Source organism: Pipistrellus kuhlii, unplaced genomic scaffold (assembly GCF_014108245.1).
Source record: "Pipistrellus kuhlii isolate mPipKuh1 unplaced genomic scaffold, mPipKuh1.p scaffold_m20_p_39, whole genome shotgun sequence".
NCBI classification, from domain to species: Eukaryota; Metazoa; Chordata; class Mammalia; order Chiroptera; family Vespertilionidae; genus Pipistrellus; species Pipistrellus kuhlii.
This window is the reverse complement of record NW_023425539.1, coordinates 3,068,751-3,082,937: the sequence shown is the minus strand read 5'-3', so window position 1 is coordinate 3,082,937 and position 14,187 is coordinate 3,068,751. Positions and strand designations below refer to the sequence as shown.

At 40.9% G+C, this 14,187-nt stretch overlaps 1 protein-coding gene across 23 annotated transcripts in view; it reads right to left on the bottom strand.

Annotated features, from left to right (window-relative positions):
* Positions 1–14,187, bottom strand: part of SSH2 (slingshot protein phosphatase 2) — a 211,806-nt gene that overhangs the window by 16,588 nt on the left and 181,031 nt on the right. For all 23 annotated transcript variants that reach the window (XM_045571045.1, XM_045571049.1, XM_045571042.1 and 20 more), the window contains 2 exons: positions 10,287–10,333; positions 5,061–5,207 (listed from right to left, as the gene is read on the bottom strand). In XM_045571045.1, coding sequence (XP_045427001.1) covers positions 5,061–5,207; positions 10,287–10,333 — 194 coding nt within the window. The remainder of the gene's footprint in view (positions 1–5,060; positions 5,208–10,286; positions 10,334–14,187) is intronic.

Genomic DNA, 14,187 nt, shown 5'->3' with positions numbered 1-14,187 from the left:
CAGGGCATGCTTCTTGGCAGGCGCAGGCATGCTCTTGAGTTACAGGCGTGGCAGTGATTCACCTAATTTACCCAAATGTTCTCAATTGCTTCCAGTTCAAGTTCCAGTAAGGGTTCTGACCCTGGAGGAGAGCACAAACCCAGTGAAACTAATCCTCCTCCGTATTCAGACGTAGCCCTGGATATACTTTTCACAACACCACAACCCATGTTCTGTCTAGGGACTGGCCGTACAACCCGAGGAGCTGGATGGACCATGAGATAAACGCATCATGTAGCTTTTTCAGCAAGGAGGGTGAAATACATAACTACCCCCCCCCTTTTTTTAATGGGGTGGAAAAATAAGAAAACAAAGTTACCATAAGGTGATACTAAAAAACAAACAAAACTAAACCTCTCGGTCTTAACATGCCAGAGTTTGTTTATCTTAAATATGAGCATTACTTGGTTATGCTAATTCTGCTAATAACACAATGTCTGGCACAGAATAAGCCTTCTGATATTTGCTAAATGTGTGAGCAAACTTATGGATCTGCTGATTAGATCTGTCAGCTATAAGTAGAAACAACATTTTTAAATCTGGGAAAGAATGATTACTCTTATCACTAGTGTCATGGGCTGGAATTCCTCCCAAGTAGCTATTCCAATAAATTTAAGAATGCACGTGTCAGCCTAAAAGGGGAAATCTATTCATCCACTTGCTCACTCTATTATAGTAGATAAGCTTCCTTGTTGGAGGCTTATAACTCTCCTGCTGGAGAAGGAGACACGTGAAACAGTTCAGCACCAATGCAAGGAGGCACAAGTTGAAGTGCCAAAATGAGTGAGCCAAATAAGCTATAGGAATGCAGAGAACAGTCTGGAGTAACTGAAACAACCTCAAAAGGAAGGTAAGATTGACCTCCTATCTGTCAATTACATGCAAAATGTTGGTGTCCTAAGGCTGGTGTGGTGTGTTTGTGTGTTTAGATTATCCCAAAGGACTAGGAAATACTTGTTTTGTTTATGGCGCCACAGGGTTTTCCTTCACATTACAGTGGGAAGCCAACGTGCAGTGACTCAGGTGGAGTTCAGACATGTGCTCAAATATATTCTCATCAAGCTCTGACAACTTTAATGCATAAAATTTCAGGTCTACTCCTGCAGGCATGGCAAGTATTCAAACTTGGACAATCTTAAGAAAAATGCAATTATAAAATCCACTTCCATGAAAACATTTATTCATATTGAACTAGGCTTTTTCAAAAAGTGGATGGCTTCTAACTCATGTAACAAAGGTTCTGATGTCAGTTTTCAACTAACTCAATTTACCGTATTTTTCGGACCATAAGACGCACTTTCCCCCCCCCCAGAAGTGGGGGGAAAAAGTCCCTACGTCTTATGGTCCAAATATAGCCTACACATATACTTTAAAAAAAAAGTTTTTTTACTTGCCCGGCTCTGTGTGGTCTCTGTGTGCTTGCCTGGCTCTAAAATGGTTCTAAATGCTGCTGTTTACTTTACAGGGTTGATTACATGTGTTTATGACTGTGATGTTGGGTTTTAATACACATAAAATGTTTTAGGATACTATTTGTTTCAGAATCTTTTTTTCTTCATTTCCCTTCTCTAAAAACTGGTGCGTCTTATGGTCCGGAGCGTCTTATGGTCCGAAAAATATGGTAAGTCTTCCTCTAACTCCCTGTCACCCAGTGCTGGATTGTCCAGATTGAGCCTGGTATTACAGTAGCAAACCCTAAGCTCATCCATATACAGATTCTGGAATTTAGGGCCCTGATTAGGTAAAACACATGAGGTGCTCAGTGTGTCACTCAGGAGGCACTCGCTCTCAGATGCAGGAACCTGAGAGTGAGTGCTTGCTTCAATGTAACCTGGGCACCTCATGCATCTCATTCTAATTGCAGCCCTGCTGAAATCACCCTTTCTTCTCACTGGCACTGGGGCCTCACCTTGAACTCTACTCTTTAGCTGTGACCCTGACAACTTGCCTAAACTTTTCCTTAAGGGACTAGACTATGCCTATATGATCTTGGGTTTAAGTACCATCCTCACCATTTGTTTCTTAACCTCTCTGAACCTTGTCTCTATAGTCTGTCTACATCTATACAGAAGGATGACAATATCTGCCTCTCTGGGTTTTGGAAAATATGACATGAGGAAATACACATAAAGTATCTGGCACATAGTAAGTATGCCATGGGTGGCATTATTACTGGGAATCCTATATAATAAAAGTCTAATATGCAAATTGTTTGACCGGGAGTTCAACCGCTTGCTATGACGTGCTCTGACCAGCAGGGGGTGGCACAGAGCATGGTGGGCATTGGTGACATGGCACAGGCAGCAGGTGGCAGTGGAGGTACTGCCGACCCCAATGGGCCCCAACAAGAGTGGGATGACAGGATGGTCGGCAGGTGAGCAGGCGGCGCCAGGCCAAGGTGGATGTGAGTGGAGGCTGATCGCCCTGCCGATCACCCCTGCAGATGCCAACCAGTGGCAGTGGCAGGGGGTAGGGCCCTGGACTGGGACCAAGAACTGGGGATGGGTGGTGGTGACCAACCTCCTGGGTGGGGGGCTGCGACCTTGCTGGCTACCTGGGGGCCGGGATGATGGGGATGGAGGTGTGGTGAGAATGTGGATTGTCCGCTGAGCTTGCTTTCACTCCCCCTGCTAACCTGCCCGGTTTCCATGCAGCACAGCTGGGTGGCCCAGAGGCCCATGCTGTGCCCTGGCCTGCAGAGTCTGGCTGTGTTCACTGCATCTGGGGACTCGGGTGCTGTGACTCAGGCGGAGGGGGGAGCGTGGGGGTCTGGGAGCCCAGGTGCTGCCCAGGGTCTAGAGGTCAGCTGGAGACATGCCCTTCCATGCCAGACGCTTGCACTTTGATCGCTGGCTAGGTCTAGCTCTATCTATACATATAAAAGCCTAAGTGACCGGCTGACCAGCCGGCAGCTATGCTGTGCAATGACCTCCAGGGAACAGATGTTCAACGTAGGAGCTGCCAAGGGACAGCAACTTTGCAGAGTGCCCTCTTGCACTCTGGGACCCCGCCTGGGGAATGTCGGACTGCTGGTTTTGGCCCAATCCCTGCAGGCCAGCTCAAGGGATCCCACCTGCTGGGGGGACCCTGCTCACTCCACAGACACCCTTTGAGCCCCAGCACTACCCCAGGTGTGGCCGGGGAGGGACCGAGGGAGGTTGGCTCCAGGGTGTGTCCGGCCCATCTCACCCAGTCCTGCCCCACCGGCCACTTTCTAATTAAATTTCTTTCAATGTGCATGAATCTGTGCACTGGGCCTCTAGTAATTTAATAATAGAATATAAAATGTTCTTCAAGAATATAAAGCACTCTTTTAGGTGCTGGTTAGAGACTAAGAGAATGAGCTCAAAACTAGGGTATGGGAATTTAGGTAACTAGAAGGAAGAATCCCTTAATCATGAAAGTCCTTAAGAGAAGTTTGCAATCATTCTTAAAGGAGGACTTCATAAACAGAAGTGCCTGTCACCTGCCAGGGATGATTTGAATGTGATCCCAACTAACGGAGCGTGGCCAACATGCTATGCTCCCTCTATTGAAGGCACAAATAGGATTGGCAAGGAAATCCCCAGGGACTTAAAAAACAAATGAATGAGCCTGGCCAGGTGGCTCAGTTGGTCATCTCATACATCAAAAAGCTGTGGGCTCGATTCCCCATCAGGGCACATACCTAGGTTGTGGCTTTCTTTGATCCCTGGTCAGGGCATGTAAGGGAGGCAACCAATCGATGTTTCTCTCACACATCAATGTTTCTCTCTCTCTCTCTTCCCTTCTCTCTAAAATCAGTAAGACATATAAAAAAAATGAGCGCTGACCTATTAATACTAAACACTAAATTAAAATAATTAAATAACTTCACTAAAAGGAGCAATTAAAAATTTAAATTTAAGGAAGATATCATCGAAAAGCTCAGAGAGCCGAAACCGGTTTGGCTCAGTGGATAGAGCGTCGGCCTGCGGACTGAAGGGTTCCGGGTTCGATTCCGGTCAAGGGCATGTACCTTGGTTGCGGGCACATCCCCAGTAGGGGGTGTGCAGGAGGCAGCTGATTGGTGATTCTCTCTCATCGATGTTTCTAACTCTCTCTCTCTTCCTCTCTGTAAAAAAATCAATAAAAAAAAAAGCTCAGAGAAAATTTTCACTATTTAGACTAGAGTATCATAAAAGTAAAGTAAAAAAAATGAGAAAAAATTTCCAAAGATCTTGTTTATAGAGAGGAGGACCCAGTATTCTATCTGTGTGGAATATTGTCAATTATACAACTTTAAAATGTCTCCATTGGCAACTTAAGCATTTCATTCAGAATTTCTCTCTTTTCTCATTTCTATTTCTTTAGCTGCAGCTTAAGTTTACATACTCTAATTTTGTGCCCAAATGGAACTAGCCAACATGAGATCATCTTTAAGGGATTTCATCTACTTACAGGAAAAGTATTAAGTCACTAGTCATCTTTCCCTGAGGATTAAGAAATCTCAGTCTTTAAAAAAATTTTTTTTTAAATTAATTTTTTTAAGAGAGGAAGGGAGAGGGATAGAGAGAAACATCGAAGAGAGAGAAACATTGATCAGCTGCCTCCTGCACACCCCCCACTGAGAATATGCTTGCAACCAAGGTACATGCCCTTGACCAGAATTAAACCTGGGAACCTTCAGTACACAGGCCGACGCTCTAGCCACTGAGCCAAACCAGCCAGGGCTCAGTCTTCTTTTTAAAAATTGATTTTTCAGAGAGGAAAGGAAAGAAACATTGATGTGAGACAGAAACACTGCTCAGTTGCCTCTCTTTTGCACCCTGACCAGGGATCAAACCTGTAACTTGGGTATGTGCCCTGACCGGCAATCAAACCTGCTATCTTTTGGTTCATGGGGCAACACCCAACCAGCTGAACCACAGCAGCCAGGGCTTTTTTTTCTTTACTTCCTTTTTCCGGAGTGCTCTCAGTAAGTTATCTATATCTTTCAGGCCCCGGCCATGTGTGGTGCACATGGAACAAGGGTAAGAATGTGTTCGAGACCCATTACTTACTTTGCTTTAGAGATGAATTTGTAAGTGTCATTCCAGTAAGCCAGGAGATCTGTTGCCTCTTCATCATATACCCGAATGTTATGATATTCGAAGACTCCTGGGAAGAAGTTATCTATTTCTCGAGTGACATTCAAAATATATCGCACCCTGCAAAAAAAACCAGGGGAGAAATTGGCTCTACTACTCAGGCTAAATCCAATTTCCAGCACTGCTTTTCTTATTTACAACTTTTTTACTCCCTATGCTGAAATTAAACGCCAAAATATTGAAGAAATCTAAAAAACTAAGAGGCTATACTTACTTAGTACAGAAACGGTATAACAGGATCCTGGGCCACCTGGACACCAGGGAGTTACTGGGAGAAAAGTTGTCTACGAAGTGGAACATCTAAATTCCATTTCAGTTTACGTAGTTACACAATCTCATCTTGGATAGTCTTTTGAAAACATGTCTTGTATTTTACTCAAAAGAATCAGCCTGAGGCCCATGAGAAGCAATTCCTCCTTAGTCACTAAAATTACCAGCAATATAATTTATTCTTTGGAAGTCACTTGTATTAAATTATGTATCTCAAGAAACAAACAAACAAAAAATAAAAGGAGAAATTTCCTCCTATTTTCCTAACTGCCAGATTGTCAGATTTTTCTCTCTTTCTCTCTCTAACTATGAAATGCAAATGAGGCCAGAGCTGGGAGGGTCAGAGGAAAGTTGGACTTGAAACTCTCTGAACTCTCTAGGCTGCATTCCTGGCTGCTATGGCAGCAGATGTGTCTGAGAGTTCTATACTGAGAGGCTGCAGGAAAGGGTTTCTGTATCAAGAAATTTTTCTGCTATCTGTCTCCCTGCACAATCTCAATAAAGGCTTGGGTTTAGTTTGCCAAAGGGTTATCTTTTCTCAGTGCTGTGTGAACTTAGATATCTCTGGAGTTTACTCTACCAACACAGCACGGGCTCCCTCATTTTTCTGCAGAAGCTGCTTCCTTCTCAGAACCGCATGTAGGGAGGGCTCTACAAACCCATTTCGGAAGTCAGAGAAATGACTACAGGAAGGGAGAGTCCTAGCTAACCAGTTCTGTGGTTAGGTGAGGAGACCAAAATTGTTCTGGGATATGATTTGAATCAAAGTTTATTACCAGAAACGATTTTTCTTTTTAATTTAAAAAGAAAGCACGTGCCAACTTGGGAAAGTCTAATAGTTCCCCAAAAGGTTAAACATAGAGTTACCATATGACCCAGCAATGCCTCTCCTAGGCAGAAACTCAAGAGATATGAAAACAGAAGTCCACCTAAAAGTTTGTACATTATTTTTTAAAAATATTTTATTGATTTTTTAAAGAGAGGAAGACAGAGGGAGAGTTAGAAACATTGATGAGAGAGAGTCATCGATCAGCTGCCTCCTGCACACCCCCCACCAGAGATGTGCCCGCAACCAAGGTACATGCCCTTGACCGGAATCAAACCCGAGACCTTTCAGTCTGCAGACCGATGCTCTACCACTGAGCCAAACCGGTTTCAGCTGTACATGATTATTCATCTAAGTTAGGGGTGGCGAACTCAATCAGAGAAGGGGCCAAAATCTAAAATCCAGCCTAAATCGCGGGCTGAATGGTTTACTGAACAGTCATAAACTGTCATTGTGATGGAAACGCAGTGGAGTGCAGTGATGACAGTGAGGTGCGGGCCACATTGCAAGGCCTGGCGGGACGGATTTGGCCCGCGGGCCTTGTGTTTGACACATGTGATCTAAGTTTTTAAAACAGCCAAAAAGTGGAAACAACCTAAATGTCCATCAACTGATGAATGGGTAAGTTAAATGTGGAATATTATGGAATATTATTTGGCAAGGAAAAAAGGAATGAAGTACTAATAATATATGCTATAACATTAATAACTATTGAAATATAATGTTAAGTTAAAAAAATTCTTAAAAGACCACATACTGTATGATTCCATTTACAGAATTTGAAGCGTTCAGAATAGGCGAATCTATAGAGACAGACAGATTAGTAGTTTCTAGAGGCGAAGGGAAAGAAGGGAATAGAGGCTTTCTTCTTGGGTTGAGAATATTTTAAATTGCTTGTTGCACAACTGTGAATGTACTAAAAACCACAGAAGTATACATTTTCAGTAGGTGAACTATATGGTATATGTATCATCTCTCAATAAAACTGTCAGAAAAATCCCAGCCAGTATGGTTCATCGGTGGAGCAACAACCCATGAACCAGGAGGTCACAGTTCGATTACTGGTCAGGGCACATGCCTAGGTTGTAGGCTCGATACCCAATAGGGGGCGTGCAGGAGGCAGCTGGTCAATGATTCTTTCCCATCACTGATGTTCCTATTTCTCCCTCTTCCTTCCTTTCTTCCTAAAACCAATAAAAACATAGTTTAAAAAACTGTCAGAAAGCCGAAGCCGGTTTGGCTCAGTGGTAGAGTGTCGGTTTGCGGACTGAAAGGTCCCGGGTTCGATTCCGGTCAAGGGCATGTACATTGGTTGCAGGCACATCCCCGGTAGGGGGTGTGCAAGAGGCAGCTGGTTGATGTTTCTCTCTCATCGACATTTCTAGCTCTCTAGCTCTCTCCCTTCCTCTCTGTAAAAAATCAATAAAATATATATTAAAAAAAAACTGTCAGAAAAAAAATTAGCAAGCACACTTATTTTATTTAAAATAAAAATGCATGCCTGGCCAGTGTTTCCCAGTGGTTGAGTGACAACCCATGGACCAAGAGGTCCCTGATTCAATTCCTGGTTGAGGCAAATGCCCGGGTTGTGGGCTCCCTCCCCAGTAGGGAGAGTGCAGAAGTAGAATTAGTGGGTGAAGAATTACAGTTCAGGAATCAATACCCCCAAATTGATGTTTTTCTCTCATCTATGTTTCCATCTTTCTATCCGTCTGCCTTCCCATCTCTCAAAAACATATTTTAAAAAAACTTAAAAAAAAAAGAACAACCTTCCACCTCCAATTCCAAACTCAGTAATGGATTATGGTAAATTGAGACTTTCCAATTCTTTTTATTATAGAGCTTTAAGCAGCTACTTCCAATTGGAATTGACACTCCTTGAAGTTTCTTTGCCACTCTATATGTAGTAGCACTTTTACTTGGGGCCCTAACGTCAGTAGATTAGTGAAAATAGCTTTTATGTAAAAATTACACTTGAAAAATCCCTTAAATTATCCATAGGCATGTGTTTTGGGGTATAGATCCCTGAACTGTATGTAATTCTTCACCCATTAAAGTTTAATAAATTTAAGGAGATCTAAGTTAATATCCAAATATCCAACCACACTGTCTTAAAACCTGCATTTTATAATTTAGCCTTATCAGTAGTAAATGAGATGAATAGGTCTCATCTCCAAGCCGGGGTTGTAAGTCAAAAAGTCAAAGTGTATGTATGTATTATGTGATTCCAATGCATTTCCAAGCTATATTAAATCTCAGATATCATATTAAACACTGTATCTAGGTGCTATTTTTCCATAAACCAGCCTAATATTTCTATCATTTCTTCACATTTACTGAGTATCCTATAAAGCTCTAAGCTAGGGAGATGTATGTTTTACACAAAACTAAGATAGAGTCTCTGCTTTTAAGAACTCTAGACTTAATTCTTATCAATTTAAACTTTCCAAGCTCTACTTATTTTCATATCTTAAATTAAATAACCAGATTTCCTCCCATGGAACTCTTTTTATAATTATTTGGCTTAAATCTTGCTCCAAGTTCATTTTAGCAATTATGACATACCTTCTGGGGAAAAGTAGGGAGTATGCATTTAATCATGCTAAAGATAACCAGAAGGCTGACTTGGAGCTGAGAGAACAGGCAGCCCGTAACTAGCCAGGCAGCCACCGCTCTCTGTGAGTCTCAGTGGGTCTTATCTCTGTCTGCAATGAAGAGTTAGCATAGTTGGCATGGCCAATTTCCAGACATGATTTTCTCTTCTCTTGTTGGGATGATGTGAGCTGCTAAGGCCAAGTTCAATAAAAAACTTAGGCATTAGCTAAGAAATAAAAAGGAAATAATGGCAATAGCTTTTTACTTGCTGAATGTTCACTGTGGTCTCAATTGCTACAATAAAATTCAATAACCATACAGTTTAGGTGTACATTTCCTCATACAAAGTAGGTCCTTCTTGTTCAATTTCAGAAGCTCATCCATTTTTAACCTACTTAGTCTACAAGTAACTTACCAAGTCTCATTTATCTTTGTACACTTAAAAAAAAAATCCTCACCTGAGGATGTGCTTTTAGTGATTTTTAGAGAGAGGATGGGGGAATGGGGAGAAGCATCGATCTGAGAAACATCTATCGGTTGACTCTGCTACACTCTGCTAACTGGGAATTGAACCTGCAACCTAGGAATGTGCCCTGACAGGAATCGAACCCACAACCTTTTTGGTGCATTTGCTCCAACCAACTGAGCCACCTGGCTAGGGCTTATTTATCTTTGGATCTCTAGCACCTAGCACTATGAGAGACCTACAAAAGATATTCAATAAACACTGAATGGACAGCTGTGAAACCAACATTTGCAGTTCTGCAGATTCTTAAGTAAAAATAGGGACCAAAGGTAAAACTATAGAGAGAGCAAATTTTGAATATCAGTGGTTGTCAGGGTTGGAAGTGGGAGGATAAATGGATCGAGCATAAGGAATTCTTAGGGCAGGAAAATACTCTGTAATACCATAATGATGGATAAATTAGACACTTGTCCAAAGCCATAGAATGTACAATAACCAAGAGTGAATCATAAGCTATGGGTTGGGGTGATTATGATGTCTCAATGTAGGGTCCTCAATTATAACAAATGCACCAATCTGGTGAGATACTAATAATGGGAGAGGTTATGTATGTGTTGGGGCAGGGGTATATGGCAAATCTCTGTATCTTCCCTTAAAGTTTGCTGTGAAACCTTAAACTGCTCTAAAAAAACAAACAAACAAACAAAAAAACCCCATACACACAAATTTTTTTTTTAAAGGAACTAATAACTGCATTTGCTTTTAAACAGCAGGAAAGGCTTACACATATATTTCTGAAAGCCTTACCACTGAAACAGTTGATCATTCATGGTAGGTAGGAGGATGAAACAGTGGGAGTATAGCAGTTTTAATTCTTATTAGACTGAACTTGATTAGAGTCAACAGGAAGCAACTCTAGAGCACAAAGTAACTCACTGACACCTCTGACTGGAAACGGTAAAGATAAAACAATAATGCTTACCCTCGGTTCTGTAAATCCTCTAAGTTAGAGGCATTCCATTCGGAGCCCTGTGGAACCAAAACGACAGGGTTAGGGAGCACTAGCACATGAACCAAATACCACATTTAAACAGGAGTCCTGTGAGAAAAGAAGCAGTTTCTACAAAGAACGCCAATACCATCACTGAATTTCCTCCCTGTGTGCCAGGCACTTTGTATGGTATCATGTTTAGTTTTCACAAATGATAAAGTTACCTTCATTTTTATAGATAAGAAAACCAACCCTCAGAGAATTAAAATAATTTCTGTTCAAGATCACGATGGAAAGATATTTCTGATCATTCTCCAATTTAAGTTAAATGCCTGTTATTCTTGTTTACAGTACTCTGACTTTTTCAAAAGCATGTATTGCAATTGTTGTTTGTGTATTTATTTATGTGTTTATTTACTACCTGTCTTCCACTGTAATGTAAGCTTCTCTGTTCCTTATGGAAACGCCAGTATACTGCCTGACACCTGGCAGGGATTCAATAAATATTGTTGAAAGAACAAAATGGCATCATTATGAATTAAACCTAGATTTCAGTCTAAAGCCCACACTCTTTCTAGTGCATTATGTTTCATGTAGGGAGTTGGGCTGGGGTGGGGGAAGAGAAGGAAGAGAGAGAGAGAGAGAGAGAGAGAGAGAGAGAGAGAGAGAGAGAGAGAGAGAGAGAGAGAGAGAGGGAGAGAGGAGGAGGGAAAGGGAGAGAGAGAGAGAGAGAAGTGAAATAGCAGCGTCTGTAAAAAAAAAAAAGAGGAAAACAGGAGAAACACAAAATTTAAGGAGGTTCTATAGATTATCTGGAAGATACATCAATTTTTAATATTTTGACACATTTGCTTTCTCTCTCCTCTTCCCTTTCTTTCAATATATGTCCTGTCCCCCCCCCCCCCCATGAACCATTTAAAAGTAATTTGAGCATCATTACTTCATTTCAATACTTGACCATGTATCATTTAAGAACAAAAACATTCTCTTACGTAATTCCATTTTTACAACCAAGAAAGATAACATCAATACATATCTGAATTTCAAAAATTGTCCTTAAAAATATACTTTAGCCTTGTGGGGTGTGGCTCAGAGGTTGAGTGTAGACCCATGAGCTTAGAGGTTAAGTTCAATTCCCAGTCAGGGCACATGCCTGGGTTGTGGGCTTGATCCCCAATATCGGGTATGCAGGAGGCAGCTGGTCAATGATTCTCTCTCATCATTGATGTTTCTATCTCTCTTTCCCTCTTTTCTTCTCTAAAATAAAAAAAAAAAACATATATTAAAAAAACCCCAAAAATATATTTTATATTCACTCAATCAAGAATCACACCTTGCATTTATCATAGTTGCCATATTTCTATCTCCTTTAATTTAGAACAGTCCACCCTTATCTTTATTCTCTCTTTCATAACATTAACATTTTACTAGACTATGGTTCTGTAACCTTGGGAAAATTGCCCACAATCTGGATTTTTCTGATTGTTTCCTGATAACTAGATTCAGGCCAAGTATTCTTGGCAAGAATATTACAAGGGTCATGTTTTGTACTTCCTACTGCATCAAATCATGAGGCACATACTGTCACTTTGTCCCATTATTTATCATGCTGACTTGGAATTCTTGGTAGTATCTTTATGTCTGTTACATCCTTCTATTGTAGAGTTTACTTTACAAGTAGTCATCTTTAGGTGTAAGCAATCTTGGAGGCCACGTGAATATTGTTTTGCTTTAAAGTTACTTGAGTTAAACAGAATTTAGCATTAGAAGGCTTGGGTTCAAGTCTGAAACCCCCTCCTACTGTGAGGCATTAGACAAACTACTTAACCTGTCCTCATTTTCCTTATCTATAAAATAGAACTCTCTTACACCCTCCCTCCAACATAGTTCTGTACATCTAGTGAGTACCTTCCTCCTTAGGTTACAAATATATAGTTTCTCCCAATTCCTCTGCCATGTGAGAATACAGAGAGAAGTCTGAAACTTGGAAGAGGGCCCTCACTCAACCTGCAGGCACCCTGATGCCAGACTTTCAGCCTCTAGAACTGTGAGAAATAAATTTCTGCCTTTTATAAGCCAACAAACAGTTTCTCACATATTAAAATGGGAAAACCTTCTCTTCATTCTGAATCCTCCTCTATACACTGTACTTTCTCCCTTCCCTTCATAGCCAAGTTTCACAGAAACATAATCTAACACTTCCACAGCATTATGGCTTCTGCCCTCATCATTCTTGCTAATGTTACTAATGAGTTTTCTAATTGTCTAACCCAAGGGTCACTTTTGTATCCTTATCCCTTTGGTCTTCTGTGAGTATCTGCTATGGATCATCACTCCTTCCTTATGGAATTAGATCACACTCCACAAACATCTACCCTCATGCCTGGCACAATAAAGAGAATCAACAAATGTTTGTTGAATGATTAAATGAAACAAGTATCACAATATTACAAGTGAAATGTAATTTAGCCATTTAACTGGAAGATCTCAAGGATACTGTACCGAGGTTCCAGTAAGTGATGAATAACTGAGCTTTTCTATAGAGTAGGGCTCAGCTGACTTGCTTTCCCAAAATATGGGAGGTTCTGAAGGCTTTCAGCTCAACCTTAGAAAACCAGCTCTCACACCAAAGAAAGAGGCAAGAACTACAAAGGACTTCAAGGAGAAAGAAGTCAAGTAATACTCAAGGGTTGAGTGGCTAAACTGGAACCAAGGAAATGTGATCCCTAACTCCTTAATTTAGAAACCTAAATCATCTGAGAGGAACTCTGTCCAGCTAGATGGAAATAATCCTGACATGATGGGGAAAGTCCATGATTTTTATCTACCTGTCTGAGAAAATTCAACCTGTCAATGCGAAATGACACATATCCAGAAACAAAACAAACTAAAAGCCCTGGCTACTGTTGCAGTGAAGCCTGTGCAATGTGACTTGGGCTATGGTTATGGCTTCTTCAAGTTCAACCTGAAAGAAAGAACTGGAGTCAATGTGGTGTAATTACTTTTCTGCCCTCAATGCAAATGACATTTATATTGGCCTCCTGGGGTCTTACACAGATTCAACCTCTTTGTCTCTGCTTCCCAGGCTTACAATGACTTAATTCCATGGGGATTTTCACCATGTTCTATGTAATTATGTAAAGCATTTTCTAATATTCCTGAAATGTAAAGTGAAATCCTGGGACTGTAATACATTTTTAACTAAGTTCACTTCCATCTTTTAACTCTGGGTTCCCCTACACTGTACTCGGTCCCAAAGACCCAAGTAACTGGTTCTCCCCATCCCCTCCCACTGTTATCCTCTGGAAATAGTCCTGTTTGGGTACAAATGTTCCAACCAAAATAGAATAGGAGAGTACATTTATGGCAAATAAGAAAATGTATACTGAGGTTCTCCTCAAATCAATACAACTTGACATAATTAAGGATTGGTATCCCAGGCTATATCTTTTTCATCACACCTGTAGCCTCAGCTCTGTAAGTTACATTACTGTGGCAACCAGGCACAAGATCTAACTTTATCCTATACATCTCTAGTAGAGGGATGAAAATTATGAATATGATAAAAATAGACAATTTGATTATTGTCAGACTTACTCACATATCCTCCATTTCTCTACACCTGCTGTAAAAAAATAACCGCCGATTTTAGGCTTAATTTTTCTTTGAAAAATAAATACTATTCTACAAGGATATTGTAATGTCAAATCTTGAAAAATATACCAGCAGCAAAATTCTGACTTTTTTTCCATGAACAAAATTATTGGTTGTGCGTCCAATACTCCCGTGTTTCCCTTGTTGAACTAAGAAAGCCGCCTGCCTTTCTGCAAAGGGTCTCTGTTCACATCTTGCTTTTTCTCAGCCAAATCGGCCAGCCTCCAGGAGAGCTGTT